Raw genomic sequence first — 15787 nt, forward strand, 5'->3', positions numbered from 1 at the left:
ATACGTGTTTAAACATGGACTATTGCGACAAAGTCAGTGCTGATGTAGCTCATATTTTTGCGTCTTCAGATTCTGATCAGGAACCGCGCCACAGACCTAGACTCCCGCATGTATGATGGCTCCACTGCTCTGATCCTTGCAGCCCGTCTGGCAGTAGAGGGCATGGTGGAAGAGTTGATCACCTGCCATGCTGATGTCAATGCTGTTGATGAAATCGGTAAGCACATAAGAAAAAGAAAAAAACTCTGCTTCAGTTGGGAAGTTTCATTGTTCCTGATGGTTGCATATTATGGTTCTCTCTCCACAGGAAAGTCAGCTTTGCACTGGGCAGCAGCAGTCAATAATGTTGAAGCTACAGTTGCCTTGTTGAAGAACGGTGCCAATAAAGATATGCAGGACCTCAAGGTATGCAATTATATACTTTTGAGGGTTTTGAAGGCTTTTATAATTATCTATCTCAGCCATGGTTTTAATTTTTGAATCCATCTATGATCTTCAGGAGGAGACTCCACTATTCTTGGCTGCCAGGGAAGGTAGCTGTGAGGCAGTGAAGGTGCTGTTGGCTCACTTTGCCAACAGGGAGATAACAGATCACATGGACAGGCTCCCTCGAGATATTGCCCAGGAGCGCATGCACCACGACATCGTACAGCTTCTGGATGAATACAACACCGTGAGAAGTCCACAGGGCCATGCAGGTGCAGGTCACCACATGTCTGGTAGCCACACGCTCTCACCCCTCATGTGCCCTCCCAGCAACTTCCTCCAAGGGTTGAAAAGCACCCCGCAGGGTAAGAAGAACCGTCGCCCAGCGGCTAAAGGCATGGGTGGGCAGCATGCTACCAATCTGAAAGATTCAGCCAAAAACCGCAACAAACGGTTGACTCTAGACATGCAGAGTGCTTTGCTGGAGAGCTCTGTCACGCTTTCCCCCGTCGACTCGCTGGATTCACCACGTGGAGGCGCAAGCAATGCCGGCTACGTCACCAATCCAACCTCACCGGTCGCCATGCCCTCTCCTGGCCTTTTCCACTCCTCCATGTCTGTCCCTTCCACTCCCATGGTGCACAGCAGTATCCTGGATGGCACCAGCCCTTTTGCGGTCTCCCTGGCACAGCTGAGCGACCTGAGCGACGGAGGGCTCTCGATGCAAGGGCGTGTGGCCATGCAAGGAGGCAGCATCAACCAAGGCCCCCACAACTACGTGCTGAATGCCGGCCAGATGAGCCTCAACATGGGCATGGTAAGTCCAGTAAGCGTGCCGTTTGACTGGCACAGCCGCATGCCTCCATCTTCTCAGTGCAGTCAGCCCATGGTCAACATGGTGCATCCAGCAAATAGCCAAGCAGGCATGCTTCCTCAGACACCAACCCTGCAGCAAAGCAGCATGCTCTTGCACCAGCAGCAGGTTTTCCATAATGCCCAGCCGCCCATCCTGCAGCCAACACCCGTCTCCAACACGCCCTCTATTAGCCCAGTCAAACTGCCGCCCATTGCAGAGCAGCAGCCGCAGCAGCTTCACAGTCACTCCCTAACCAACTCCAGCCTCACCCGCATGGGCTCCTCCACTCCCCCGACACCACAGCAGACACAGCCTCCTCCAACTTTCTACCAGACACAGCAGCCGCAGCCTCAGCAGACCACAGCAGCCCCTCAGGCCTCGCAAGCACAGGCTATCCTATCTCAGGCACCCCCGGCACAGGCGAGCGGCAGCACCGCTGGCTCGGAGGATTACCCCACTCCGCCCTCCCAGCACAGCCACCGCTCTCCCATGGATGCGACTCCCAAGCATTATTTGCATGTGCCCAGTGAACATCCTTACCTGACCCCTTCTCCAGAGTCTCCAGAGCCCTGGTCTAGCCCCTCCCCTCACTGTGTGTCTGATTGGTCTGACTCCACCCCCAGCCCAGCAGTCACGGCTCCTGCTCAAACCCAGATTTCCCATGTCCAGGAGTCCAATGGGAAGATGCAGGTGTTTGCTTGAACAGCTTGACCTACCTTTATTGTTTGTGACTTTGAGAGAGTAGAATTGACAAGCGTCACCCTAGGGCTTGTTTTTTTTACTTACCTGTCAGCCCATTTCCAAGATTTTAATTGGATTAGGATTGACTGTTTTGCATCAAGAAGACGTCTGCTGGTGTCTGCAGAAAGAAAGTTAAAGGGAAATGTGTTGTCTTAAAAAGAAGACAATGTAATGAAGTAAGACGTTCTGTCACAGATGGACTTGTTTTTTAATTATAAAAAAAAGTATATGAAGAATGCCACGTCTTTCATTTCAAAGACTTGGGGACACTCCTGAAACTAACAAACTTTATGAGAGAAAAAAATAGATTGAGAGAAAAGTGAAATGTTGAAGGAAATTCCTTTCTTTTTATTTATTGTCTTATGTTTTCCAAACTGCCTTGTGGGTGTTTTGACCCTCTTTCTGTCTCTGTTGTTTTTAGTGACCCCATAACAAATGCCTTACTACTTCCAATGTATTACATGGGACTCGTGAGGTCTCCTCAGGTTCCATGTTGCTACTGTTACAAGAGGAGCAGCTCATGATTGCTTGGCTCGCCTGTTCCGCCCCTGGTTTTATCAGCGGATACAGGGAATTTATACACCGGGCTTTTTCAGTGACACACGCATACAATGAGATTAGACATTTTACAAATTTTAGTGATATTTATTTAGTCTAGCATTCAGAAACAGATTGGCACATGAAAACAGAGGTATATAGAGACCAACACAAGTGAAATGTTCTGATTTAAAATGATTTTATACATTTTGTAAAAGTATTTTTATGAATGTAGAGGGGCATCTGTGAAGCACTTCAAGGGGAAAAGCTTGAGAGAGAGAGTGAGAGAGAGAGAGATGGTAAGAAAACCCCAAAATCCTACTTCAGCATTTATAATGACAGTGCATAAAAACGCCTCCCGAAAACAGGCCAGTGTTTAGAATGTTTTCAGTGTTGTGTTGTATCAGTGGAAATGATTTTACTGAACATAGTTTCTACGTTGACCTCACCGACGCTCTACCAGCTCCCTCTCAGAATCTCAGAGTCACTGCCTTATAGTCTTGCCTTGTGTACATGTGTTTTATTTTGCTTCTTTTTTTTTTTTTATAACCGCATTTTTGGAACCACAGTAAACTGTGGAACATTGATGTAATAAGCTGTGTTATTAGGCTGCTGCTCTGCGTCACTTCTAAGGTGACACTCAACTTCCTGTCCGCAAACATTCCTGATCGGCATCCACCAGCCAGATCTCACCGTGTTCCTGGTCCGTCACAAGCACTTCCATTTCAGAACTGAACAGCTGCAGTCGACACTTGACCACTAAAAAGTCTTCCTCTGGGGCTTTACGAAGCCAAGGCAGTTTGTTTGATTTATTTTAATGTAATTTGATCCCTCAGGTCCAGCATTTTCATGTGGTCTAATCATATTCTAGCTCCTTTTGGTTTGGGTAGTGAGCATATGTGTTGTGTGTTGGGTACATGGCTAACGGGGTTGTTAATGGTCTGCTAGTGCTCTGTCACTCCTCAGGGAGGTGTTATATAGCATGCAGTGTTGTCTGCATCTTTAGCAGTTCCCACCCCATGAGCCTAGACGATGACATCTGTCGTGTCTGGTCGGAAGGCGTGAGACGGGAAACGCTACTATGTAGTGATGCCCCTGGCTTTCTGCAACATGTTCGTATGTTCATCCCCAAGTAACATTCCCAACTGCGAGACCTGAAATTGGTGACACTGACAGGTGTTTTCCAATTTTGTATTATCACCAAGAGAAACGTGCCCATGGCATGGAAACATTCTTTCATCCATACAGATTTGTGCCTGATATTTGGCAGACCCATATGTCAAAGTGTACAGCTGAAACTGATGCCGCATTTCTAGGCTTGAGGTGGTTTTGAAGCACGTTCTGGACCTCTTTGTTCTTCTATATCAGTACTACTAAGCTTAGCTAATCAAGCATAAGGCTTCCTTTTGTTCATAACCATTCACTTCTCATGATACTATTCTCCAGATATTTTTGAAATTCCTGTACCTGTAAATATGTTTCGCCTTTTTTAGGTCTACTTGTTTATGAAAAGTCTTATGTTTCTAAAATGATTATGTACTAAAAAGAACAAAAAGTAAATGTACTTTTTTATTAGCATTATTAAGGTGAGGTTGTGACTATATTGGTCTTGCATAACTAGAACAGCCATACAGTAGATATTTTCTATCGTCATTATTAATTTCCTATACTTGTTTAAAAGTAGTTTAAAATCATTGTATATAAACAGCTTTTCACAGTTTCTTTCCACAAAGTTGTAAAATATGTTACTTCTAATAAAGCAGTAGAAACTACATTCCACTAATGTCATCATCTTTGTCTCAACTCTTTCGTATTTCCATGCATACTGAATCAAGTCGTTTTTAGATTGTATAAAAAAATGCAGCCAAGAGCAGTGAGTCCAACTTAAAGGGGGGGTGAAACACTCAGTTTCAGTCAATCTCATGTCAATCTTGAGTACCTATAGAGTAGTATTGCATCCTTCATATCTCCGAAAAGTCTTTAGTTTTATTATATTTATAAAAGAAATATGGGCTGTACCGAGTCTTTCCGGAAAAAAACGAGTGCCTGGAGGCGTATCGTGTGGGCGGAGCTAAAGAATGACGAGCGCACACAAAGCGGTGACGTCCTCAAGCGTGGAGAAGCAAACGCTACCCTAAATCAGGTTCAACTAATACAAATATGATCCAGAATCAGATCCGGAGGGTGAAATAAATTGAACAGGAGAAACAGCAACAGCAGGACGTCCGTCTCTGTGGCATGTACTGTATTTAGTGGCCTGTCAACATTTGTGTGTCTTTACTCGCAGTTTATGAGGACATGATTCGGTTTATGGACTATTGTATGCGACTTAACCTTAGCAGTAGCAAGCAAAACGGTTTTGCACATCAGACTAGTGTAACGTTATACATAGAACAACAATGGAGGAACCGTTAGCGCATTTGAATGACGAAGCACGCTTTGTGAGAATGCTAGGTTTATGTTTGGGTGGTTTTACAATAATCAAACTGACACCAATATTGGTCAGCTAAACAAATGTATTTAAACACACACCATAGATCACATGCTCCATTGATAAATTAACTAACGTTATACACGATCGTGTTGTTTACTGATGTTTACTTACGCGACGATAGCCAACAACAGACATTTGAAGCAGTTTTACTCACCGTCTGTTTCCAAAGCAGGACCGAACCTTTATCGTCACCACTCTATCAAAAACACACTTCTTTGGTAACTGTTGATTTGATGAAGTCCTGTGACAGTGACCGTAGAGATCCACTTTTGCGACGTGACTGAAGCGTGATGTTATGAAGCTTCCCGTCATTTCTGCGTTCAAATCGGTTCAAATGCAGCGCTGCCTTCCTGGAATGCTGTGCTGAAGCGTTGAAGTCGCTTGATGTCACCCATAGGAATAAAGTGAAGCGCGGCGCGACAGAAGTGTTCACGGACGACTGGATCTGCACCTGAGAGCAGTGTTTATGGGCGTGCATTTGCTCTTTCGTCTCAGTCACGCGCGCGCGCACCCTTCTGGGAGAAGAGCCCATACGGCCCATACAAGGACCTTCCACTCTAGCCGATGTCAAGCCGACCTATACTCGAAAAAAACTCTCCGAAACTTGTGAGAAACCGGAAGGAGTATTTTTGACAAAGAAATACTCCATCAAACGTCCAACTTAGTTTTTGAAACTTTGTCTATGTTTAGGATGGGAATTTTTACAGTGTAAAAAGCTACCCCCCCCCCCCCCCCCCCCCTTTAACACAGTACGTATACCCATTTCAACCAAAGTTTCAAAAAAAAATTATTCGAGTTTGGGATACAGTCAATTGGTCTATATCGCAACAAAAAACTCCAGAGGGAAGGAGGGCACAAGACTTGTGTCATTTACTTTGTGTTAATCACCTACTTTACTGTATGTCAGCCTCCCAATGTATGAAACAAAGTTGTTTTACCACTAGTCACAGTGATTTAGGAACTTACTAAACCATTCTTCTATTTTGCCAACGTCAGACCAACATCTATTTTGTGACGCTTATAATGAAAAAACTCAAAATCTGCCTGTATCCTTTTTAGCATTGCTAGTCTACTAGCCTGACAAGCCAGACCCACATCAAGATGTTTGGTCTGGAAACTCACCGTAGACAGGGCTCAATCTGAGGGGCGGGATAAACGGTGGTCTTTCAAACTCCCTCTGCACGCGATTGGATAGTGCTTCAACCAACCAGAGCAACGAAGTTTAAGGTGAAGCTATCTATCTTGTTGATAAATTAAACATTCGCCATATCCGGTCGGCAAAACTCCGAACACATCTTCCCTTTTTAAGAATGACTTCAGTGCAGTTCTTTGTCCTTTTCTCAGAGAAAAGCTTAACTCCAAGTCTTCCAGAGTCGCGGTCAGAGCTGATTCGAAAAACCGCCGTTTGCCAGTTTCTGTGTTTACTAGAAGCACGCAAACGCAACTCGGCCGTCGTCATTATGGCCCCGCCCACCGACTCTATACACGATGTGATTGGCCCGGCAAGAGGTAGGCGAATACAGCTCAGAAGGGTATTGAGAGTTGCTAGACGACACTCACGGGCAGATTAGATTTGCTGCCGCTAGGGTGCGTCTAGATTTCTAGGCTACTAGTCTACCACATAATTGCCCCAATCTACTCAATAATTTAGAGATTAATTCAGCCACATAAATAAACTACATGCAAAATCCAGTGACTTCTCGCTCCATGTTTTATCTTGATAAAAGAGCAAAAGTAGTAATATGTTTTTTGCCATTTAGTTACTTTAAAGGGGTCATAAAGGTTTTTTTTCCACTTTTATATTGCTAGTATGATTTTTATATTATAAACTGTCAATTTAGAAATGAAAGGCCTTTTTCTATCCTGAATGTAGCTTAAACACTGGGTGTGAGACTTCAGTGTTCTCTGCTGTGATTGGCTTACATCGTTGCATTTGAAATGTGTATTACATTTGGAACCCTACTACATTTTTTACCATTACAGCTGTTGAGATTACCAAATCGTGAAAAGTATAGCTTTTTCCATTAAATTTAGATGTACTCCCATCACATGAAAGGTTGCAGTGATGAGCATTGAGTAGATGACAGACAGTGTTGATCTCGTCATTGCAATGAGATTTCTCTCACAAAATGCTTTCACCACAACTAACAGCAAACACAATATCGATATGAATAAATTAAGAGCTTTGCTGTGTCAAACGACACTGGTAGTGTTTCTTTGTTGAACCCAAACATCACTAAATCTGCCCTCAAGGCCTGCACAGCAAAAGCCTATTCCAAAACATTTAAATACTTCCAATACTCTTTACCAACATTCATTGATTAAAGCACCAAAAGTAAATGTTTTTCATATTTTATTTAAAAGGGTACCTACTGGCTACTTAAAACTTTTTAAAACATTGGCCTGGTTTCAAAGGTCTAAATTAAGCAAGGAATAGAGAGATTAGGTCAATTAGGACATTTAAAGGGATAGTTCACCCAAAAATCTAAATTGTCTTCATCATTTACTCCAAATCTGCTCATTGGTTCTTGCTGAAGCTCAACCGTGCTGCGTAACACGAGAATGAACCTCAGTGGTTTTTGCTGCAAAGGGGATTCGTTCTTTATGAACTTTTAAAGTGTAAAAGTGGTAGTCCCACTTTTTATTTGTGTCCCAAAGATGAATGAAAGTCTTATGGGTTTGGAATGACATGAGGGTGAGTAATTAATGACAAAATCATTTCATTTTATTTGTGGGTGAACTAACCCTTTAAGTTGGTTTATAAATGTGTATAAAATTACTGGTGTACATCTTGAGTCGCAATTTTAAATATTTTAATATATATCAGCGGAGGCTGATTTTAGTTCAAACAACTCAAACCAGCGCTGTCTGGGACTAGACTTGTGTGTAAAACTAGGGATTGACTGTTAAAACGGCTATACACTGCAAGTTGTAAATAAGCATTATGTATTTGATAATTGTTCTTATTACAATTGTCTTGAGGTTAAAGTTAGAACAATTCTGCAAGATCCAGATTTTACAGTGGATATTAAGTGATGATAAATTGCAGTTACAAAATTATTGCTAAGCTAACTGTGGCTTTGGTGTCTGGCATTGAGCAAATACTCAAGATCCTTTCAGAACTGTCCATTTTTGGGTTGTGAAACTGTCACTAAAATTCTACAGCTGTAAAGTGGATCAGAATCCTCTCCTTACGCTCTGAGGGATTTTTAGGCAGCACCTTGGCCCATTCTCCTGTGTAAAATGCGCATAATACTCAGACTAGCATTGAACACGCGGTCATGCTGGAAGATCATTTTATAGAATGCGTCTATGGGTAGTCGCCCTGTGGGGTCAGCATGCTTCATGGCAGTCAGTGGCACGTACAAACGGTTGGTCTGATGACGAAAAGGAGGGTTCTTGGACACAATCAGCTTGAAAGTTTGCTGTAAGCAATCAGACATTTTCACATCACTCAGTTGAACAGGGAGCCTTAATGACCAAAAGTACAGCCCATCCACACTCTCACCTCTGCCACCTCCTCAGGTGTCTGCCCGATTGAATGAAAAATTCTGCGTGAATATGGAAGGTAGATCTGCCGGAAGATTTGTGCGGTCTCCTCATCAGTCTCTGACAGGTCCATCTTCTCTGCCTCCTCATACACCTTGTTCTCAAACTCAGTTACAACTGGACCTGGCTCCACTAAAGTCATCCTGTGGGAGTTGTAGATAATACACACTTACAATGCATGAATTTTTTTTGCATCTAAAAATATATTGTTTGTAGGTTGGTCATTTTTTGACCTGGGAACAGCACAGGTGTGACTTTGTTGCATACAAAATAAAGCATTTTTAAACAAACTTTTTACTATTTATCACACTAGTGTTATTAGATATTGACAAAATTATCCACAATTAATACTTTTTTCACTCAAAAATTGAGGTGCATATGCTCAGATAAAGGAGGCCTATGATCGATCAGTTCCAAAAAGAAATACAAACCTGTCATAATACGAAGAACACAAGTTGACAAAAAGACTGAATCCAATATTTGGTGATAATATAGCATAATGAGCGATTTCATATTTCTTAGTGAAAGGATAAAAAACATGTTTAGTATCATTACGCCGAGGATGCATAAAGGGGGTCTTATCGTGTCCTATGGAATTTTGACAGTACTTTTGGTTAATTTTTTGTGAATAATAATATTTATTTTCTTTTATTTATGGACTACTTAAAAATCTATTGATCTGTTGTCATGGGCAGCCAAAAGCTCATTGATGCACGTGGGGAGTGAAGGCTGGCCCGCGTGGCGCGATCAAACAGATGAGCTACTGTAGTTCAAATTGCTCTAATAATTTGTTGCATTTAGGGCTGCACAGCCGCAGACCAGTTAGGGTGCCCATGCTGACTCCTGTCCACTGTCGAAAGTGCCAACAGTGCACATGTGAGCATCAGTACACCATGGAGCAATGGAAGAAGGTGGACTGGTCTGATAAATCATGTTTTCTTTTACATCACTTGGATGACCGGGTGCATCGCTTACCTGGGGAACACATGGCACCAGGATGCACTATGGGAAGAAGGCAAGCGGGTGGGTATACCTATATGGTTCAAGAATGGTTTGAGGAGCACAACAACTAGTTTGAGGTGTTTACTTGGCCTCCAAATTCCCCAGATCTCAATCCAAACGAGCATCTGTGGGATGTGCTGAACAAACAAGTCCGATCCATGGAGACCCCACCTCGCAACTTACATGAGGATCTGCTGCTAACATCTTTTTTTCAGATACTACGGCACACCTTCAGGGGTTTAGTGGAGTGCAATAGTCTAGTATAACCTGCAATTCAGCATGCAATTGCAGATGCAGTCGACGAGTAGAGAAAGGCCACAGGAAAGGACAACTGAAGGTCCAAACAAAGGAAGAGCAAACTGCCCAAAAGTTATGGCATAAAAGGTTTAAATCTTGTGTGAAATGTTCTGTCTCAGAAAGATCATTTTCACACGGCCTGTAAGAAATGTGGTAAGTGAAGGTTCAGACTAGAACAGTCTGAACTCTACAGTAGATCTAACTTAGAGTTTGTTTAGAAAAACGTACAGCTGCATTTAAAAAATAATTCATTTCATATTTTGCAATGCATATGTACAAGGAACATGGACAAATAATTATGTTTGATAAAACATTTCTGTATCAAACATTATTTTAATTATTTCCGCTTTTTTAAAGAAAACTATTCATTTCAATACGGGGCATTTTGACACCCTTTATGCATTTGTGTAGGTTTTTTGCTCATAGTTTATTGGAAGATTTCTGCCATCAACCAGTTTATGTGTAGACATTCTACATTAATTAGTATGAATAATAAAATGATCAAATGACTTTTTTCCCCAAGTGTAGCTTTTTCTTTTCTTTTCTTTTTTACTGAAGTATCATTTTTTGCATTTATGACATTTTTACATTCAAACCTGAACATAAGTCTTAAATATGTTTGTGTTTTATGTCTGTTACATGCGTGCTTCTTGTGTGTATTTTCATTTGTTCTTGATTATAGATTTGTTGTGGAGTTGGGTGGTGGGGTGGGGGTGTTGTGTGTGTCTAGTCTATCAGGGACGTGTTGTGCTATCACTTTCTTTTTGAGTGTTTGCTGCATTATGTTTTTTTGTGTGTTTTTTCTAGAGCTAGCAAGTGTAAACCACCACATCAAGTCTCATGTCAATTAGATGAATAGCATTTTAATAGCTGTTAAGGGTTAAAAAAGACAAAAGTATGTTGAGTCTTTGTGGTTGTCATAGTGACATGTTCATAGATGGTTACTCTCATACATCCGTTAATAAATCACCTTGGGACCATATGATTCTCTCTTAGTTTGTTTAGTCAACTCAGCGCTATATCCGTGTACTCACTTGATATTGAACTTCAAAGCTTGCACAGCAAGACTCTCACAAAACCCTTCCACAGCAAATTTGGAGGCAGCATATAGATCATTGAAAAGTAGTCCTGAAAAAAAAACAGCAATCTCAAAATAACAGTAGACATAAAGGTACAATTATTTTGATTTGACATGTGTCCATGTATACCACGTATTACCTTGGATGCCCAGGACGCTGCTCATCACCACGATGTGTCCACTCTTACGCCGCTTCATATCAGGCAACAGTTCCTTCACCAGTCTCACCAGGCCAAAGAAATTAGTGTTGAAGAGTTCCTGCGTGGCACTTACACTCTGGCACTCCAACGGACCAATCATGCCCACACCGGCATTATTCACTACAAAACAGTGCAGCGGGGTCTAAATCAAGCAGGATGTGGAAGATTGCAGACAGCATAAAATCTCTGTAGCATTTTGAAGTGTATAGTTTAAAGGGACAGTTCAGCCAAAAGTCACAAAAAAAATCTATAATTTATGATGACACGCTTGTGTCATTTCAAACCTGTATGACATTATTATACCATATTATGGATGGAAGTCAATAGAAACCAAAACTGTTCCCTTACTAAACAAAAATATATTGCAATATATTTGAAAATATCATGCAATATATTCACATATATGGGATTTAATATTTATATTTTCAAATATATTGCAATATATTGAAAGTGGCAATCATTTGTATATTTTGCAATATATTGCATAAATATATAATATATTTTATAATACCATCAATATATTATTCCATATATTAAAATATATTTCAAGAAAATATATTGGTAAATATATTTTCCTTTCGTAAGGGTTTGGTTACCAACATTCTTCAAAATTTTGCAGAAGAAAAATAATTTATTAAGGATTGAAACGACATGAGGATGAGTAAACAATGACAAAATTTCCCTTTAAAACAAAGGTTTAGAGAGTACTCTTGGCACAACTCACTGTGAGAACTTGCACGTGTGAAAACAGAAAGAAAGAGGTATCATTGTTATTTGATTTAATTGTTTAGAAATGTTAATGTCCAGACTTCAGGATTATGATGAGTCAGTGACAAATCTAGTAAAAATAGACTTTAGCAAAGTTAAAAAAAATAAAATAAATAACATTATCACAAGCTGAACTATAAAAATGATCAACTAGGACCCAAGTGATACATGTAACTCAAATTCAGAATGGAATATGTGAAAAATTCCAGATATTATGGTATACTTCTTTAGTTGAGTTTTTAAATAAGCAGATAACTATTTGTGTAAATCTTGCAAAGATCATCTAAATCGGAAAAAAAAACACAAATAACACAGGAATTAATTGATTGAAGGATATACTTGTTGGAAAGGAAACTGTTAATTTCACCTAACACATCCACTTGTCGATCTGACAAGCTGTTGACGCACTCTCTGATGGAGTCCTCACAGGTGGCATCCAGCTGTCGGATCTCTAGGGATCGGTTAAGCGTTTCCCCGGCTGCTCTCTCCAGAGCTTCTCTCCGATCCAGGTCCCTCATGGTGGCCACAACTAATTCAAGCAGAATCAACATAGCATAACATTTCCCTAATCATTAGTTAAAGGTAGGATAGGCAATTTTCGGAGCGGCTAGCAGCTCTAGCGATCTAGCTTTGAAAGCATAAGATCCTACCCTCCTTTCAAAGCCACGGCTCCTCCAAAACATGAGCGTGTACAGCAAGGATGGCGTTCAACTACTTAATGTTTCAAAGCACATAACATCACAATAATGATGAACATAATCAACTTCAAGACCTGTACCACCTGACTGCTGCAGATCCATTTAATCATTGATAGTGTTACCATTGAAACGCATATATTCAAGTCACAAACTGCTCCGTGTATAGTGTCAAGGGTTTCCACCAGTTATGGCGTAAATGCATCAAACGCGATCGTTGTTTTGGTTCAGGAGGAACTGTAAAAGGCGACTGCTGTTCCGGTTGCGGTGCTCAGTGACTAAAGTCTGTCTAACTCTGCAGAGCAGAAAACGCACTGATGATGATGTGTGAGGTCTGCATGAGCAGGTATAAAAGGCATGTGTTGACAGGCAGGTAGGACATCGTATCATTGCATTAGGACCGAATTCAATGATTGGATGAACATTTTATAGTCCTGCACCTTACACAGAAGACATATATATTAGACCACTTAATAGTGATTGCTATCAGGATGTAAAGAGGCTTTCAACAAGCATAACAAAAAAAGTTTCTGGAACAAATCATCTACCCTGCCATTAAAGAGTTACTTCAGCGATTAGCATATGGCTTTCTATCCTCAGAAATCATGGAGTATATTCAAATGATTGCCCCCCCCCCCCCATATCCCCCTGAGACAAGAGATTTATGCATTTTATTTCTGAAAAAATAACTCTGATGAAAGAAATATCGTCAATTTGGGTCATCTGAGCAATTTTGGCCAGAGTATATTTGTGGCAATAGCAAAAAATACATTATATGAGTCAAAATGATTACTTTTTCTTTTATGTCAAAAATCATTAGGATATTAAGTAAAGATCGTGTTCCATGAAAATATTTTGTGAATTTCCTATGTAAATATATCACAAATGTATTATTAGTATTAATATGCGTTGCTTAGGACTTCATTTGGTCAACTTTATACATATATTTACCAGTAGATATTTAGATTTTATTCCACCCTCAGATTCCAGATTTTCAAAAATATTGCTGTGTCCTAAGAAACCATACATCAATGGAAATCTTCAGCTTTTAGATTATGAATAAATCTCAATAAAAAATATTTTAAAAGACCGTTATGACTGTTTTTGTGGTCCAGGGTCACATATGTAACAGTGCCCAGCTAGAAAAGACCTGGGTGAGTAAACCTCACTCCCCTGACCTCAAGAAGCACACTAGAAACTGACTGAAGTAGAGGCTGCGGTACTACCACTCGCAGGTGTTTATACAAAAAAAATATGCAATTTTATGAAACTTTAATTTAAAACATGATTTAAACATTTATATTCTCCTGATGCACTAAAAGTAAATATATAATTGGAATTTAACAATTCCCCCCGGGTTCTCAGGCTAGTCCCAGACTAAAATCCATGTTTGAGCTGACTTAAAGCTACACTGTGTGATATTTTCCCCATCTAGCGGTGTAAAGGTATATGACCATCCAGTGAATACTAGTTTCTGTTCCTCTCAATTTCAATTTCGTTTTAACTCCTACGGTGGCCGATTTAGTCCAAGATTAACATGGCTTCCAGTTCAACCTCGTTCATGACTGCCATTAAAACGTGAAAAGCGAAGCTTGAATTTACGGGTATGTCCCTCTTTGGCTAATGTACTTTCAAGATGGAGGGGCAACATGGCAACCTGCATTCAAACCCCTCACCCGTATGTATTTTCAATGGCATATTATAAACTTACGAGAATACTTAATTACTTGAAAGAAGTAAATCTACATTAATGAGCACATATATTTTTGAAAGAACTAAGTGTTTTCAGCTAAGAATAAACTAAAAAAGTCACACAGTGTAGCTTTAAGATATGTCAGTGCCATTGTTTTGTCTCTCCATTCACAGTCCCACCAGTAGGCCTTTTTTTTTTTTTTTCTAAGGCACGTTTATAAAAGCTACTTAAATGCCCTAATTGAACTAAGGCCTAATCCTGGCTTAATCTAAGCCCTGTCTGTGAAACCAGGCCTTTATGGGGTATTTTTAACATGCAGTCTTCTTACCTTTGAAGCGCCTTAACTCATCTTTTGCAAGACGGACTGCCACCGCCAAACCAATTCCAGAGGAGCATCCTGTCACCAGAACTTTCCGCGAACCCATATCTTTCTCTTAACGCTGTTCTCCAGTCTGAAACCATAAAAAAAACGTTTGCCACACTAGCCTGTTTAACATTGATAAAAGGAATTCGTTTTCAGTTTAAAATCCCAACCATGTTATGTCCTGATACTTTATATTCCACACACGCGTAAATATGATCATAACAACAGCAATTATAAGTAGGTACATTTGCGAGGAGCTCAACAAAATGATGCAAAGTTTAAGTAAAGTTTAGCACTGTAACTGTTAAATATAGTGTCACATATAAATACCAGGTGAACAGAAAATTGAGAATACTAAACGTACAGAGCACGCTGAAGGGTTTCTGGACTACAGATTAAATCTTAATCGGATTTTCTGAGCACTGGAGCGCGCGCCTCGTGTGCGCGTTATACTGGTCAATTACAATGCACCAGTGCTGTGATGCAATTTCACATCTAAAACCGCATCGTTTTGACGTTTAAATATTATGCATTTAAAATGACAGTACGAGCTATTTGCATTGAGAGAAAAACAAAACATGAGATACAGAAAGCATAATGGTTCAGAGTCAGACATAACCTGTTTGAAGTGCAACTAAACTGGCCGTTTAGGCTACAGACCTGTGTCCCGCTGACAGCGCTCCTCCTTTCATCCATACACTCCTTTCAGCCGGGGCGCGTGAGTTCTCCTTGAGCGTAGCCTATGTGATCAGTCATGTTTAAGAGGTCGCGTTTGTGTCCAGAGAACCCTGGGATTTGAAGTCATTGACTGTACAGTAACATTGGCATAACAATCATAGGCTAACACTAATAATCAGTGCTGGTGGAAGTTATTTCCAAAATAGGCAGCCTACGTTACAAAATTGATAAAAAAGTTATTGCATTACCAAGTTACTTTTTATGTGACGCGTTCTTTTTGGGCAAGGTTTGCATGTTTGTTTAAAAAAAAAAAAAAGTTTTTTTGGCAAATTTTAAGACCCTTTCACACCAAAAGTGACGCAAGGAAATGCAAATTCACGCCTGTACAGTAGAGGGCGTAGCTCAAACA

The 15787-nt window shown here is 40.6% G+C and overlaps 2 protein-coding genes across 2 annotated transcripts in view; one reads left to right on the forward strand and one right to left on the reverse strand.

Annotated features, from left to right (window-relative positions):
- notch3 (notch receptor 3) overlaps positions 1–4334 on the forward strand; it is a 30413-nt gene extending 26079 nt beyond the window's left edge. Inside the window, exons 31-33 of the mRNA XM_067421488.1 lie at positions 70–217; positions 308–405; positions 500–4334. Coding sequence (XP_067277589.1) covers positions 70–217; positions 308–405; positions 500–1984 — 1731 coding nt within the window. The 3' untranslated portion in view covers positions 1985–4334. The remainder of the gene's footprint in view (positions 1–69; positions 218–307; positions 406–499) is intronic.
- Positions 4335–8144: 3810 nt separating this feature from the next.
- On the reverse strand, positions 8145–15472 carry zmp:0000001048 (retinol dehydrogenase 8). Its single transcript, XM_067429007.1, has 7 exons — positions 15361–15472; positions 14665–14788; positions 12316–12477; positions 11121–11300; positions 10937–11030; positions 8563–8746; positions 8145–8479 (listed from the first exon to the last, which is right to left on the reverse strand). The coding sequence occupies exons 2-7, from the start codon at positions 14759–14761 to the stop codon at positions 8264–8266; spliced, it is 933 nt and encodes a 310-aa protein (XP_067285108.1). The 5' UTR covers positions 14762–14788; positions 15361–15472; the 3' UTR covers positions 8145–8263.
- Positions 15473–15787: the final 315 nt, after the last annotated feature.

The sequence above is a fragment of the Pseudorasbora parva genome, chromosome 2 (assembly GCF_024679245.1).
Source record: "Pseudorasbora parva isolate DD20220531a chromosome 2, ASM2467924v1, whole genome shotgun sequence".
Lineage (NCBI taxonomy): Eukaryota > Metazoa > Chordata > Actinopteri > Cypriniformes > Gobionidae > Pseudorasbora > Pseudorasbora parva.

Excerpts from the sequence above, each read along its gene's own strand:
- zmp:0000001048 (XM_067429007.1), bottom strand. The coding sequence starts at position 14,761 with ATGGGTTCGCGGAAAGTTCTGGTGACAGGATGCTCCTCTGGAATTGGT. Across the intron at positions 12,478-14,664 it reads TGAGTTAAGGCGCTTCAAAG|TTGTGGCCACCATGAGGGAC; the intron begins GTAAGAAGACTG and ends TGCTTGAATTAG. Across the intron at positions 8,480-8,562 it reads CACCTGAGGAGGTGGCAGAG|CAAACTTTCAAGCTGATTGT; the intron begins GTGAGAGTGTGG and ends GATTGCTTACAG.